Genomic DNA, 16,579 nt, shown 5'->3' on the forward strand with positions numbered 1-16,579 from the left:
TAATATCCTGGGACCGACATAGCTACAACTACACTGCATACAATCATTGTTGGGAATCTTTTGGATATCGTTGGTTCAGATGCCTGTGTTTTCCTGATGATTGAAGAGTTGAAACTGAGTGTACAACACTTCCAGATGAAGATGTCACAGAAGCAGGACTTCTGGATCAAGAATGGTTGTTGCAAATGCAACCAATGTCCGTGTTGTCTATCTCACACTCTTCTTCTTGACCTTCATTTCCACTTTTAATGTCTGCAGGATATTTCATGCATGCTAGGATGTGTATGGTCATTCTGGTGGCATTTGGAAATGAATATTTCATTTGGCAGTATTTGCAAAACACAGGTCCTTTTTTTGCCTGAATGACTTCCAGCTTGGAAATACTTCTACATGTTAGAAGACAGTCACATCATCTTTGCTGAGGGAGAAGGAAAAAATAATAAGAGCTTCTCTGTGCTTGGTGCGGTTGGTTCCTCTGGTGGATGTCAGGGTCAGGACTCTGAGACAGGATCCATTCCAGCTCCTCAAGGTTCTCTTCCAGCGCCTTGCAGGCACAGGCCTCTGCCCCACTGGCTGTACACAAGCAGACAGTAATCTGTTCATTTGTTCCCCAGCAAGACACAGGGTGTCAACCTTCTAATCTGCTGAGGAGATAGGATAAGTGTGCTGCTCCCTGGGGCCTGTCAGGAGGACAGCAACTTCAAGATAGCAGCTACTTCTCTCTTCCTGCTCACGTTGTCTCCACACCAAACTTCACTCCTGCTTGCTTGTAAAAATGGTAGCACCTTGTACTGACTGGAGGGCTGTAATAATATGCCCCAGAGGATTACATAGATATATACAGAATATAGGCCTACAGTATACAGGAATTGTAATTGCCTAATACTATAAGTTTTGAAATAAAGCAACTTCATTTGACATTCTTATTAGAAAGCATTTTGAAGGACTGAAGTTCAGCAGTAATAATATTTCATATATTACTCTAATAATTCTTTCACTGTTCATTCAGAGACACATTTTTTCACATGAAAATTTCTTTTCCATTTCCCCCCAAAGTTCCAATTTTTCCATATCAGGCATCGGGGGAACCGGGGGAAACCAGGAAAAAAAATTTTTTTTTTCCTGAAAGATTTTGAATTTTTTCTGGAGCCTCTTATCAGTGAGGCCTACTCCTATCCCCCTCATTGGCATCTACTTTGACTGCCCTTGTTTGCATGGTGTCACTTTAGCCCATTCTTGAGTTTCTTTGTTGTTGTTGTGTGGAAGCAAGAAATCCAGTTTATCCAGCTGGCACTTTTTCTTTTCCTAGGCTTTTGAGCATCCAGCCTCTGTGTATGAAGAAAATGTTTCACTGTTTTTGAGTTACTTTATAATGAAAAAAATGATTTTAATCACCATTTTAATAAATCCTTCAGAAGCTTTTTGCATTGAATCTTGAACCTAAAATTTGGTATGTGCATCGTTCTCAATGAGGAATGGACATATAACTAAATCTGAAAATACTGTTGGGTGAAAGGTAAAAATGGTTTCTGTATATGGAAAGTGAAGGTGTGTATTGTGCATGTGTAATATGTTGTATTCTCTACCAGTTTGTTTGCATAGAGAAGTTATTTATATGTACACCGTGTTCAGTGTGTTTAAGTTAATTTAGCTGGACTAGTTGTGCAAAACTAGTCCAAACAAAAATACTAACTGGTATGTAGGTAAACAGTCACCATTATCTCACTTACTCCAGACAGCACTTTCCCTCTACTCTAGAATCTCTTAACACCCTGACAAAACACTTATACTTACCTTCCATCCAGGACACACTACACAATCCATTGTCTACAGCCAAGCTCTAAGATACAACCGCATTTGCTCCAATCCCTCAGACAGAGACAAACACCTACAAGATCTCTATCAAGCATTCTTAAAACTACAGTACCCACCTGCTGAAGTGAAAAAACAGATTGACAGAAGAGTACCCAGAAATCACCTACTACAGGACAGGACCAACAAAGAAAATAACAGAACGCTACTAGCTGTCACCTTCAGCCCCCAACTAAAACCTCTCCAACGCATCATCAAAGATCTACAACCTGTCCTAAAAGATGATCCCTCACTCTCACAGATCTTGGGAGACAGACTAGTCCTCGCTTACAGACAGTGCCCCAACCTGAAGCAAATACTCACCAGCAACCGCACACCATACAACATAAACGCTAACCCAGGAACCTATCCTTGCAACAAAGCCCGATGCCAACTTTGTCCACATATCTATTCAAGTGACACCATCATAGGACCCAATCACATCAGCCACGCCATCAGGGGCAGGTTCACCTGCACATCTACCAACGTGATATATGCCATCATATGCCAGCAAGGCCCCTCTGCCATATACATTGGCCAGACTGGACAGTCTCCATGCAAAAGAATAAATGGACACAAATCTGACATCAGGAATCATAACATTCAGAAACCAGTGGGAGAACACTTCAACCTCTCTAACCACTCAGTGACAGATTTGAAGATGGCAATTTTGCAACAAAAACACTTCAAAAACAGACTTCAAAGAGAGAATGCTGAACTTGAATTAATATGCAAATTAGATACAATTAACTTAGGTTTGAACAGAGATTGGAAATGGTTGGGTCATTACACTAATTGAATCTATTTCCCCATGTTAAGTATCCTCACACCTTATATGGGTCATCTCAATTATCACTTCAAAGGTTTTTTTTTCTTCTGCTGATGATAGCTCATCTCAATTGATTGATCTCTTACAGTTGGTATGGCTACTTCCACCTTTTCATGTTCTCTTATGTATAAATATCTTCTTTCTGTGTGTTCCATTCTATGCATCTGATGAAGTGGGCTGGAGCCCACGAAAGCTTATGCTCAAATAAATTTGTTAGTCTCTAAGGTGCCACAAGTAATCCTGTTCTTTTTACTTATACCTTGTAGATTTCCTCTCTTCCCTTACCTCCACAGCTTTTAAAATGCAGTTGTGTGACAGCTTTTGCAGAGCCACAGGTCCACCAATTTCAAAGTTTGGGTACTCTATAGCAAGGGTTCTCAAACACTTCCATAATGTGGACTGTATCTTCATCTAGACATTGTTTTATGGACCCTCACCTTCCTGTTTGTGGTTTCAAAGATCACTTGCTCTCCCATTCATGATCACATAGCCTCCCAGTGGCAACTACAGGAATTGATTTACATGGAAAAGTAACACCAGGAAAGTGTGTGTATATTTTTAACTGTCCCTAATTTTAAAAAGTTAAAAAAAAAAAAGGCTAATTGTACTATCTCCATTTCCTTTTCATTTAATCTAATTTCTGCTTCTCTTACTGGAAATGAGACCATGGCAGACCAGCAGCTTTCTATAAATCATCTGCTACTGCTCTGCAGACCACCCAGGGGTCACGGGTAGGGCCCTACCAAATTCACGGCCATGGAAAACGTGTCACGGGTCGTGAAATCTGGTCTTTGGTCTTTTGTGTGCTTTTACACTATAGTACACCATACAGATTTCATGGGGGAGACCAGTGTTTCTCAAATTGGGGGTCCTGACCCAAAAGGGAGTTGCAGGGGGTCGCAAGGTTATTTTAGGAGGGTCACGTTATTGCTACCCTTAGTTCAGTGCTGCCTTCAGAGCTGGGCGGCTGTAGGGCGGTGGCTATTGGCCAAGGGCCCAGCTCTGAAGGCAGCAGCGCAGAAGTAAGGGTGGTGATACCATACCATGCCATTCTTACTTCTGCGCTGCTGTCTTCAGAGCTGTGTGGCAGAGAGTGGCGCCTGCTGGCTGAGGGACCAGCTCTGAAGGCAGCAGCGCAGAAGTAAAAGTGGCAATCACCATACTGTGCCATCCTTACTTCTGCGCTGCTGCTGGCAGTGGCTCTGCCTTCAGAGTTGGGCTCCTGGCCAGCAGCCACTGCTCTCCAGCTGACCAGCTCTGAAGGCAGCGCCGCCACCAGCAGCAGTGCAGAAGTAAGGGTAGCAATACCACTCCTCTCCCCCACCCCAATAACCATGTGACCGCCCCACAATTCCTCGTTGGGTCAGGATCCCTACAATTACAACACCGTGAAATTTCAGATTTAAATAGTTGAAATCATGAAATTTATTATTTTTTAAATCCTATGACTGTGAAATTGACCAAAATGGACTGCACTTTAGGATGTAGTTACTAAGTGTAATCAAAATATGTTGATTGATTTTTGGTATACTGTTCAATACACTGCAAACAGGCAGTTTTTAAACTTAGAATATAACTTTATCTATAGTACATTCCAAACTCATAGTGCTTGATTCTCATCTCATACCAGTGTAAATCAGGAATAAATCCACTGAAGACAATAAAGGGCTTGTCTACACTGCCCCGCAGTTCAGACTATGGGGGTGTGAATGGCAGTGCACACTGAAATGCTGTGCTTTAATGCCCTCATGTGGATACAATGGGTGTGAACTAAAAGGTTCCTAGGTCACATTAACGTAGTCCTCTTCAAACAGGACTGCATTACTGTGAACTAGGAACCTTGTAATTTGCTCCCGCAGCATCCACATGGGGGCATGAAAGCACAGCATTTTGGTGTGCATGACTATTCACACCATTGTAGTCCAAACTGCAGGGCAGTGTAGACATAACCAAAGGTACACCTGTTTAAAGCTGACAAATGAATGAGCAGAATCAAGTCTGCAATGTTCCAAAGCACTTAAAGAGTTAGAACCTGGTAGGGCAGTGACTCTAAAGGAAAATGTATGAGGCGTTAGACACTGATCAGTAGTTTACACCCATTCTTGAACAATAGAACTCGCTTTATTGGTGACACCATAATTGTCCAGTCTCATTTTGAAAAGTGGTTTAAGCATTTGGACTGATAAAAGTTTACATTTATACCATTTTTAGGTTGTCTCCTGAGTGTTCAGATAACTAAAGGGTCACACACTTTGTTGCTTCTGTATGCCAAGCTCACCACTGCCCACACTACAGGTTCTTTGCATCCTTTCATTCTTCCTCACAAGCTTCCTGCATGCCACCTATCCACCCCCTCTCTATTTCAGGAACTATTTGCAACTCCCCAAAGCCCCCAGTACTAGGATCTCCCATTCTCCCTCCCTCATGCCAAGGGTTGTGGGTATGCCCTATTCCAGTGGTTTTCAAACTAGTTGTACTGGTGACCCCCTTTCACATAGCAAGCCTCTGAGCGCAACCCCCCCTTGTTTATATATTTAACACCATTATAAATGCTGGAGGCAAAGCGGGGTTTGAGGTGGAGGTGACAGCTCGCGACCCCCCATGTAATAACCTCACAACTCCCTGAGGGGTCCCGACCCCCAGTTTGAGAACCCCTGCCCTATTCTTTTATCTCTTCTCTTCTCTTCCCCCTCTCTCCCAACCCTTTCTTATTTTTTTTCTTTCTGTCTGGGAGATAAGTCATTTAGTGTGTCAACACTTTAAACACTTTAAACTGTTAGGAAGATGGGCAGAGCTAAGTTGGGGTTATTGTTATGCTGGAAGGAGTTAATGGCTGCCATCAACCAGTTCTTTCATTTTAAGATGGTTACAGAGGTGGTTGAAGCTTTGGCTCTGCTAACTAGATGCCAGGCACTGTCACCCATTTCTCCCAACTGTTTCTCTAATTTCACAAAAATTAATAACACTCTGCCCACCGTTACTAGATATTTTGAAATCATTGGCAATATCAACAGCAGCGTTTCACAGCTTGTTACACAGTTGAGGAACCCAAACAATCTTCTCTGCACTGTAGTAACACAATTAGGGGAAAAACAGGTCTTTTAAAAATTGGTTTCATATGGTCTGGGACCAAAAACACCAAAACGTCTTAATTTTAATCAAATGGTTAATGCATGGTGTCACTGCAGGGCAGAGTTACAATTGTGTGGGTGCTCCAACTGTGCATTTGCATATCTTAACATTAAGTTGGACTTCAACTCTGGATTTATAATTGACTTTGGGATAATTCAGCATCTTTGTAATCTTTTATATCCTTAAATTACTGGTACATACTCTCAACCTTAACTCCCTTTTATTGTAGTTTTTGTCTGGGAATATAGAGGATAATTCTCCCAAGGACTAGTAGGCAAAATGGTCAGGGATGCAACTCTATGCTTGGGGCGACTCTAAAGCTCTGACTGCCAGAAGCTGGGAGGGGAAGATGATTGGATCACTCCAATAGCACTGTTCTGTACACTACAGCTGAAGCTCTGGTACTAGCCTCTATCAGAGACAGGGTACTAGGCTTGGTCAGACCCAATATGGCATTTTTGATGTTTTTAGGTACTATTATAATTAGGGCTTTTGATTAATCACAGTTAACTCTTGCGATTAATTAAAAAAAATTAATCATGATTAAAAAAATTAATTGTGATTAATCGCAGTTTTAATCGCACTATTAAACAATAAAATACCAATTGAAATTTATCAAATATTTTGGATATTTTTCTACATTTTCAAATATATTGATTTGATTACAACAGAGAATGCAAAGTGTACAGTACTCACTTCATATTATTTTTATTATAAATATTTGCACTGTAAAAATGATAAACAAAAGAAATAGTATTTTTAATTCATCTCATACAAGTACTGTAGTGCAGTCTCTTTGTCACGAAAGTGCAACTTACAAATGTAGAGTTGTTGTTGTTACATAACTGCACTCAAAAAAAAAAATGTAAAACTTTAGAGCCTACAGGTCCACTCAGTCCTACTTCATGTTCAGCCAATCGCTAAGACGAACAAATTTGTTTACATTTATGGGAGATTATGCTGCCCGCTTCTTATTTACAATGTCACTTGAAAGTGAGAACAGGCATTTGCATGGTACTTTCGTAGCCAGCATTGCAAGGTATTTACATGCCAGATATGCTAAACATTCTGATGCCCCTTTATGCTATGGCCACCATTCTGGAGAACATGCTTCCATGCTGATGAAGCTTGTTAAAAAAATGTGTTAATTAAATTTGTGACTGAACTCCTTGGGGGAGAATTGTATGTCTCCTGCTCTGTGTTTTACCTGCATTCTGCCATATATTTCGTGTTATAGCAGTCTTGGATGATGACCCAGCATGCTGTTTGTTTTAAGAACACTTTCACTGCAGATTTGACAAAATGCGAAGAAGGTACTAATGTGAAATTTCTAAAGATAGCTAGAGCACTCGACCCAAGGTTTAATAATCTGAAGTGCCTTCCAAAATCTGAGAGGGACGAGGTGTGGAGCATGCTATCAGAAGTCTTAAAAGACTCTGATGCAAAAACTACAGAACCCGAACCACTAAAAAAGAAAAGCAACCGTCTTCTGGTGGCATCTGACTCAGTTAATGAAAATGAACATGCATCGGTCCATTCTGCCTTGGATCGTTATTGAGCAGAACCCATCATCAGCATGGACGCATGTCCTCTGGAATGGTGGTTGAAGCATGAAGAGACAAAAATCTTCAGCGCATCTGGCATGTAAATATCTTGCAACACCAGCTACAACAGGGCCATGCCGAACGTCTGTCCTCACTTTCAGGTGACATTGTAAACAAGAAGTGGGCAGCATTGTCTTCTGCACATGTAAACAAACTTGTTTGAGCAATTGGCTGAACAAGAAGTAGGGCTGAGTGGACTTGTAGGCTCTGAAGTTTCACATTTTTATTTTTGAATGCAGTTATTTTTTGTACATAATTCTACATTTGTAAATTCAACTTTCATGATAAAGAGCTTGCACTACAGTACTTGTATTAAGTGAATTGAAAAATATTATTTTTTTTTATTTTTACAGTGCAAATATTCATAATAAAAAATAAATATAAAGTGAGCACTGCACACGTATTTTGTGTTGAAATTAAAATCAATATATTTAAAAATGTGGAAAACATCCAAAAGTATTTAAATAAATGGTATTCTATTATTGTTTAACAGTGCAATTAATCACGATTATTTTTTTTAATCTCTTGACAGCACTAATTATAATTAAGGCTACATTTATGACATGGAGGTCATGGAAGTCATGGAATCCATGACTTCCAGAGACCTCCATGAAATTTTTTGCTTCAGCCTCAGGGGCTGAATTACTCTGGAGCTGACAGCCAGTGGGGCCCTGGCAGGGTTCCAGTGACAGGCGACAGCAGCAGCAAGCCACAGGGGGCCCCCTGCAAAGTTCCAGTGACAGGTGACAGACTCCTGAGGGGTCCCTCCTCAGGGTTCCAGTGACAGGCGAAAGCCTTGCACGGGGAGAGGGGAACACCTTGGGCGAGCAGCTGGGTGTCCCATTTTCTCTTTGGGAAATATGGTCACCCTGCAGCTTCCAGCCGCCGTGGGCGAAGCGGGAACCCCACAGCTCCCAGCCACCACGGTGATGGGGGAAACCATGGAGCTGCAGCAGCAAAAGTCACAGGTCATGGCTTCCGTGAATTTTTGTTTATTACCCGTGACCTGTCCATGACTTTTACTAAAAATAATCATGACAAAATCTTAGCCTTAATTATAATATAACTGTGGCTTCTCTCTATTGTCATGTTCTGGGGTGCAATCCAGCCCACTGAATGGTTGTGTCTCCACAGCCTGTAAACCTGGATGCATTAAATGCTCTGCTGCTGTGCTCACAGCTAGAGTGACCAGATATCCTGATTTTAAAAGAACAGTCCTGATATTCAACACTTTGTCTTATATAGGCACCTATTACTAGTCCTCCTACCTTACAGCCCTGACATTAACAGCCAGGAGTCGAGCAAACATTGAGTGTCTGTGTGTTAAGCAGCTCTGGTCAGCTACTCTGATTCTAGCAGTCCACTTGTTGCATCCTAGCCATGCTCTGGTATATGCCAGGTTTGGTTACACCTGGCAAGATGACTCCAACACCTCCCCAGTCCTGAATTTTCCCAAATTGTACGCTCTGCAATGTCCAACCTCTTTCATGGATCATTCAGAGGAATAATAAGGTTAGTTTGCTCCTCTGAAGAGACAAAATGCACATCTTATCACTTTAGTTGAAAAACAGCACTGGGTTGATTTAGATTAAAAGTAAAACAACTTTATTAACAAAAGGAGATGGGATTTTAAATGAGTTCAGGTATAAAGGATAGAGTTAGAAATGGTTACAAACAAATAAAAGTGCTTTCTAGAAACTTAACAAAACTACAGTCTTGGTTCAAGGTAAGACTTTTACCACACTTCCTTCCAGCAAGATGGCTGACCCCACTTCATCCCTCCTCCCCCATCCCCCTGTCAGAATCTAGCACAAAATACTTGGTTCCTTTGTCATCTTAGGTGAAAGATAACTTGCGGTTCTTTGCCCCTCTCTTTTATAGTCCAGTGAACCTTTGAAATTGATTCTTCTGAAGGTTACCCCCGCCACGTCCCCCATCCCCCAATAAAGTTTGTTCAAGCTCTGAGGGAGGAGACATGGAGTCTGGGATGAAGGAAGTTCCATGCCGCTTTCTTCCCCTGCTGGTGTTTGCTAAAATGCAAATTGATCTGTTCCTGCCCTCTCCAGTGCAAATGAATGGCTACTTGACATGTGATTGCTAATCACCTGTGGTGACACCTGAGTGGAAGTGTTAGCCTATCCTTTGTCTGAGAGAAACCTGTTTACCCTCGCCCTAGCCTTGTCTGGTAAACGCATTTTAGTTCCACATTTCCTTCATATTTGTATGGTCCCTTAGGAACTTACCATATATACACCACACAAGAATGTTAGTTATCAGTGTGGTGTTAGTTTTCACATAACTTACATGAGATACAGATTATAACATTAATGAATTGGGGTACTCTGAACTGGTCAGGCGAGCTGAAACTCATTACCAGATATCAGTGAGCCTCTTGCATTGGGATGCTGTTAGGGTCACACCTACAAACTACTTTCCAGTGTCATGATAACATATAGCATTTATGTGGTATTTATATTTTCAAAATACTATACAAAATTAATACTATTTTATAGCATTATCCTTGGGGGGGAGGGGGGAGGAACTGAGACCTGGAGATAAGTGATTTGTGCAACGTCACACAGTGGCAAAGTAACAATTAGAATTTTGGAGTGTCTGGCTCTTCGCCCTGTGGCCCACTAGACCATGGTGCCTCTCATAACATTTGAGCTGCTTATGTCTATCAAGAAATACAGCACTTAATTTAAAATTTTTGAGAAGCTATTTTAAAGTATCACGTTGATATAATGTATTCCCATCGATTTAAATGGTCTGCATTTTAACTAGACATTTTATTCCAGCAATCCATCAAAAACTGGAAGCGGATGGAACGGAAAAAGTAGAAGGATCCATGACGCAAAAACTGGAGAATGTACTGAACAGTAAGTTTTGTCCTCCCACCAGCAACTATTTATGGACTTCAGACTTTATGAAAGCTTTAATATATTTCTTGGAATTTGTTACACAGTAGAAAACAGTAAGTTTTGTCCTGGCATTTATTCTTGCATAGTGATGATTTTTGGGACCTGGTGCTGCATCCATTGAAATCCATGGGAACATTGCCATGAACTTCAATAGGTACAGGATCAGATTTATGGTTAACAATGGGGAAGAAGGGGAGACTTTTATGGTAAATATTGTTTTCCTGCTTCTAATGTGACAAATCTTGGTTTTAAAAAAGTATACACAAAAAAGTTTTGAAAAATAAATGTGTATCTAGGACAATGAGTGGAATTAAATGCAATACATTAAAGCAGTGGCAGAAATAAAATAGAGAACTGCTACTGGAAATAGTGTTTACGCTAGTAAGATTTATTTACAATACATTTTTTATTTGATATTCAGTCATTCAGACCACATTGGGACTGGTACTCCTAAGTCATTTAGGCGCTTTTGAAAATTCCATAACCTCTTCCTGTTAAAGTATTCCTCATATTGTATGATTGAGTTGGGAGAGAGTATTTACATTTCTGTTGCTTGGTACATGCTTCACCAGATCACAAAAGTTACAGTTCCTAATTCTTGGACTTGTGCCAAGATAATTTTACTTTGTTTCATTGTGATTTTTTTCACAGAGGAAGGGCTGTTTCCCTTAGTGCTATATCAATAAGCAGGGAATGACATCCAAATAACCGACTCAGTGTCTGAGAGCCTGAATATGCTGTATGAAATCAGAAAAGTGACATGGAAGCAGATTTTTTTTTTTTTTTTTTTGGTCAGGATACTTTGGTGTGTGAATACACAATGATAGAGTGGGTAGGGGGAGAGGGAATAGTTTTTCAAAAGGGCCTCCACCCAGACTCTATAATAGCACATTTCATGTACACTGTTGTACGTGCAGTTTTGCACGTAGTTTTTTTTTTTTTCTTGGCCATGCAAAACCTGGTATTTGCAATTTACTATCTGAACAGTTTGTGTCCACACATCTGTTTGGGTTTTTTTTATACAGGCAAAATGATACACGTAGGAAAACATGCATGTGCCAAAATTTTAGGCACAACCTACAACGCCATATATTTTACACCTAGTCACTCACATGTAAAGTCAGTGCGAGCTTTTTTCTTTTGACCAAAGTAAATTTTTAAAATGTTAAAATAGTAAAAGAACACAGCAAAAGTATCCTGTATTTAGACTAATTCATGTATCCTCTCATGGACTGCTTGTGACAGACCTCAGATTAACAATAGACTCTGTGATCATTCTCTGGTCTAGCAAGTGGAGTTGAAATTTGTATGCAAGTAATGCAGTCCATTTTTTTGCAAGCAAGCTTTTTAGAATAGCTTGTGCCAGCCACTTCAGAATGGTATTGGCTTTTGCTTTCTTGTGGAAAAGAATTGGTGACTTTTCTGTCCTGTGAAGGTGGGCAAGTCATGATGGAGGACGCTGGATGGGCCAGGGCCTGGGCTTTAAAAAAAAAAAAAAAGAGAGAATAATGTTATGCAAACAAGTTATTATATTTACATATAAAATCATGTATTGTACCATGCAAAGGGATGAGTTTAATCAAGAATGGTAGCTTAAAATAATTCAGTATATTTTAAAAGTTGGTTTCCTTTTATTGGTATGGTATCTACCTGATTGTCATTTTCTTCTGTCCACATACGTTTTTTTTTATTTCCCAATCTGTCAGAGAAGGAAAACTGATAAGTAGTCCGTACTTTACTTTTTGGTAAGAAGCACTTATGGACAGAGTGTCTGATAGACCTTTCTTAAATATAGACATTTCTTCAGCATAGGGCTTGATTCAGCACCCATTGAAGTCTGTGACAAAAATCCCATTGACTTTAGCATTACAGGCATAGGTCTTTATTCAGAGGTCAAGATGTGAGGATTGTTTGAAGCTTAACCCTTTGGAGAAAAAAAGTGTGTTTATAAGGTACATCAACTCCTTTTAAACATGAGTCTGCCGAACAGTCTGAAATATGCCTGTTTTTTTAATGGTTAAGAACACTTGGGGTCTGAAGCACTGGATTTTGCATCAGGTACCATTGGAAGTGATGCACTCTTAAGTATTACAGGAGATTTTCTAAAAGGCATAAACAAAGGACAATGATTAATTTTTCAGTTTGTGTAACTAAAAAGAGAAACTTTTTCTTGCATAGAAATTTGATTTGATATTTCTCAAAAAATGAATTAATAATCCATAGAAAAGAAATGCAAATGCATTAAAATTGTGCTGAGGATTAATAAAACATATTATTTCTTCAAGGAATTGAGTTATGGATTCTACTAAAGACAAATATACATGTGCAATTCTGTAGTTGTTAGTCACCTTTTAAAGAAGCTTCCTTATGTGTAAGGGAAAAATGCCTTGTGATTATAACTATAATTACCAGAAAATAATAAATGACTTGTTGCTTAACTATTAAATGAATGTATAAGTAAGTTGTGATTTAAAATAAAACAGTGATTCTCTTTTTATTTATATATATATATATATATATATATATATATATATATATATATATATATATATATATAGGCATTTGGAAAAAATCAAATTTTATCCAGAGTCAGTATTTAAGTGTCCAGTTAGATATTATGTCGTGGGTTTTTTCTTAATGAATTAAACTATTTTACATTAAATCACATGTAGTAGAAACGGCTGTCCTGACAAAACAAAGATTTTTACGTCAGGGCTTCAAAATTTCAACAGTTTAAACATTATTTAGATTTAACAATTATTTTACAAAGACTACTTTTAACTTGAGCAGGCCACCCACAGTGTTGACTAGAGAAAATGGCATGCAAGCCACCCAGCGAGACTGATGTAATTTTTTCATCTTTGCTTAAAGTATAGTCACTAGACCAGATAATGTAGACACTTTTTACAGGCAGCGATCTAAAAGGCTAAAACAGTTCTTCTTTTTTCCTTTTGCCTAATTAAAAATGTCACAAGTTGAAAAATGTAACTATTTCACATCCCATACTAATCTTCCTTCGTGTAACAGAAATTTAATTATTTTGTGCCGAATAGCTATGGGAAACGTTTTAGTACAAAATGATATAACACTTTGTAGTCTGATTGGGGAAAAAATAATTTTATTCTCTTTAGAATGTATTTTGATTGAAAAAAATAAAATAAATATGAATAGATTAATGTAGACATTCTTATTCCCATAAAATTGTTAACATAGGACTTGATCTTGCATCCAGTAAAGGGAATGAGAATTTTACTGTTGACTGCAATGCAAACAGGATCAGACCCTTATTTAATGGTGTTCCAATAATGAGCTCTGTATAATTGCTTAAATGTGTCTATAGTTGCTATATAGATTCATTTTTTAAAACGAAGCATTTTAATGCCAAAGATCTAAGGTTATTTTTAAAATTTTTTTACTGGAATTCAAAAAAGCCCCAACTTGCTTTATATAGCTGTAAAGAAAAAAGAAAGAAACTCCCCCTGCCACCCAATGCTAACTCTTGAAGCTAGGGAATTCAACAAGTATAATTTCATTATATTCTGTTCTAAAAATAACAGTCTCTGATGATCGAATAGCCTAAAAGACATAGATTAACTGTAAAATTTAGATTGGTGGCCAAAACAAACTATAAAATCACCACAGTGAAGTTAAGCACTTGAACTAGGAAAATGTGGTTGTTTTTAATTGTACGGAGGGCTCACCACATTAAAAGGCTAAGTGATCAGCACTGAAATAGTATTTCAGTAAATTGTGACGTGTGCTTAATATAGCTGAACAGAAATCATTAAAGTGTTAATTTGAGTTTATAGAATCAGTAGTAATTATTCACTACTTTATAATTAACATTTGATAAATAAGATTAGCTATTGAGGAATATATAGTGATCTTATTCTGCAATGATTACTTTATTTCCTTTTTTTCTCCCTCCTTTAAAATAGGGGCAAGTAACACTGCAGATACCTTATTCCAAGAAGTGTTGGGTCGCAAAGACAAGGCAGATTCAACAAGAAATGCACTCAATGTCCTTCAGCGTTTTAAGTTTCTTTTTAACCTTCCTCTTAATATTGAAAGGAATATCCAAAAGGTACAGTGCATTTAAAAAATAAAGTACAAATGTTTTCCCACTGAAATCAATCTACGATATTTTTTTATTATGACAAAACTCCAATGTTCCTTTATTTTAAAGGGTGATTACGATGTGGTCATTAATGACTATGAAAAAGCCAAGTCACTGTTTGGGAAGACCGAGGTTCAAGTGTTCAAAAAATGTAAGATTTGGGTTCAGTTACTTTGACTCTCTGCTGTTTTTTAACAGGAAAGATAAAGAACATATAGCACCGTGAGAAGCCTTATGTGGGCTTCAGCTTCTGTTTATATGGAGCCCTCTTTAGAATTTGGAACAATTACTTTAAACAATATTTCTGGCAAGTTTTCCATCTGAGAGATACATATTACTTTGCAGTATATATAATAGGAGCTTGCAGCCAGTTTTTTTTAAAGGCTTAGTATTACTAGACATAAAACAGGTTTCAGTAACTACAGGATACAGCTTAGGGTGTCCCTCGCTTGGCATAGTTGTGAAAAAGCTTCAAAGCCAAGGCTTGTATTTTTATAAAATTATTGTTTACAGAACTCTTTCAGATGTAAATTACAGTAAAGAGTACATGTACCTTGCTTGAGTACACAAAGTGATTGTTTTGAATATCTAATTCGAAATTACCAAGTCTAGAAATGTATTAAGAACAAAGATCCAATTCTATATAAAACTCGCTTAATAACCTTTTTTTAATTCTTAAAAAAAAAATCCATTTGAAAAGAAAATGAACAGAGAGCATTGCCACCCATGTGGTGAAATTTGTGATATTGCAAAAACAAAACTAATCCAAATTGAACACAACAGTGAAGTTGTTAAGGAAATATTATATATGGTAGTTGGGGGGGGGGGCAGTGGCTGCATATGTAAAAAGACAAGACTCCTATGTACAGGGGAAATAGTGCAGGGTAGAGTATTGAACATGGAGCTAACAAAGCAACTTTTAAATTTAATCTTCCAAGGAAAAACATAATAGTTTGGTGATATTTGAAGATTCCACTTGTAAGAACTGGTGCAATTTAAAAACTTGTTAAAATTTATCAGTTTTATCCTAAATCCATGAGATTTTGCTGAGAAAATATTAAAATTTTCAGTTGACACTTCAGGCAAAGAACGGTATATTGGAATTCTGCATTCCTTTTTTCATAGATTATGCTGAAATTGAAACACGAATTGAAGCCTTAAGAGAACTTCTTCTGAATAAATTGCTTGAGACTCCATCAACATTACATGATCAAAAACGTTATATAAGGTGATCTTTTACCTAATATCTTTGTCAGATATATTCTACGTCTGATGCATATCTGTGCATTTCCCAGATAATGCAATGAATATTTTATTACATTTTAAACACTGAATTTTTTTCTTACAGAATTTGAGATTGTCTTTTTCAGCCCAGGACTCAAGTCTATGTAAATAATGGCAATAATAAATTGTATTGTGTAATAAATGACACTCCTCTAGAATGAGAAATTTAATCCCAATTATTGTTCATTATTATTAAAAAGCTTTGAAACAAACTTGTATCTATATAAAGATTCTGATAAAAACTATCACTGTATGAATCCAAATTGAAACAGTCACTGATCTTAAAATGGACTCCATATTCATTAATAATAATCCATCTTGATTCGGCATGAAAAGGAAATGGTTTTGAATTTAGAAATACTAAAAAGTGTTAATTTGGATTTCTGTTCAAAAAGTTTTACTCTTCAGAGTATCGTTTTGGTTCTTTTGCCATTGGTTCATATTCAAAGGAGTAATATTACATGGACAGATAGATTGATTTGCATAGAAATTCTAAGGGTCAGTGACATTTTTCTACAACAGCATTTCCAAAGGGGGGAGGATATGCACAAGCTGATGTGCATGCTAGCATGAAAGTGTTTTTGAACTCCTCACACCCGCAGCCTTTTGTCAGTGCCACCCTATTTTGGGTAGGCTCTTAAAGCTTCAGGAGAGGACTTGGGAAGAGTAACAAGCCCTATTCCCCCTAAACCCACTGACTCCTAGACACTGTGAGTACTGCTACACAGTCTGTGGAAGCGAGCCTCCCAGCTCAGTTTGACACACTTGGGCTCGTGCTACCATGCTAAAAACATGGCGACATTGTGGCTTGGGCTGGAACTCGGACTTTGAAACAGAGGGA

At 38.2% G+C, this 16,579-nt stretch overlaps 1 protein-coding gene across 2 annotated transcripts in view; it reads left to right on the forward strand.

Moving 5' to 3' along the window:
• Nucleotides 1-16,579, forward strand: part of EXOC2 (exocyst complex component 2) — a 201,365-nt gene that overhangs the window by 57,700 nt on the left and 127,086 nt on the right. For both annotated transcript variants that reach the window (XR_010598715.1, XM_065584883.1), the window contains exons 7-10: nt 10,215-10,295; nt 14,276-14,421; nt 14,524-14,605; nt 15,580-15,682. Coding sequence is in view for 1 of the 2 variants with exons in the window: in XM_065584883.1 (XP_065440955.1) it covers nt 10,215-10,295; nt 14,276-14,421; nt 14,524-14,605; nt 15,580-15,682 (412 nt within the window). In the remaining variant the exon portion in view is untranslated. The remainder of the gene's footprint in view (nt 1-10,214; nt 10,296-14,275; nt 14,422-14,523; nt 14,606-15,579; nt 15,683-16,579) is intronic.

The sequence above is a fragment of the Chrysemys picta genome, chromosome 2 (genome assembly GCF_011386835.1).
Source record: "Chrysemys picta bellii isolate R12L10 chromosome 2, ASM1138683v2, whole genome shotgun sequence".
NCBI lineage: Eukaryota > Metazoa > Chordata > Testudines > Emydidae > Chrysemys > Chrysemys picta.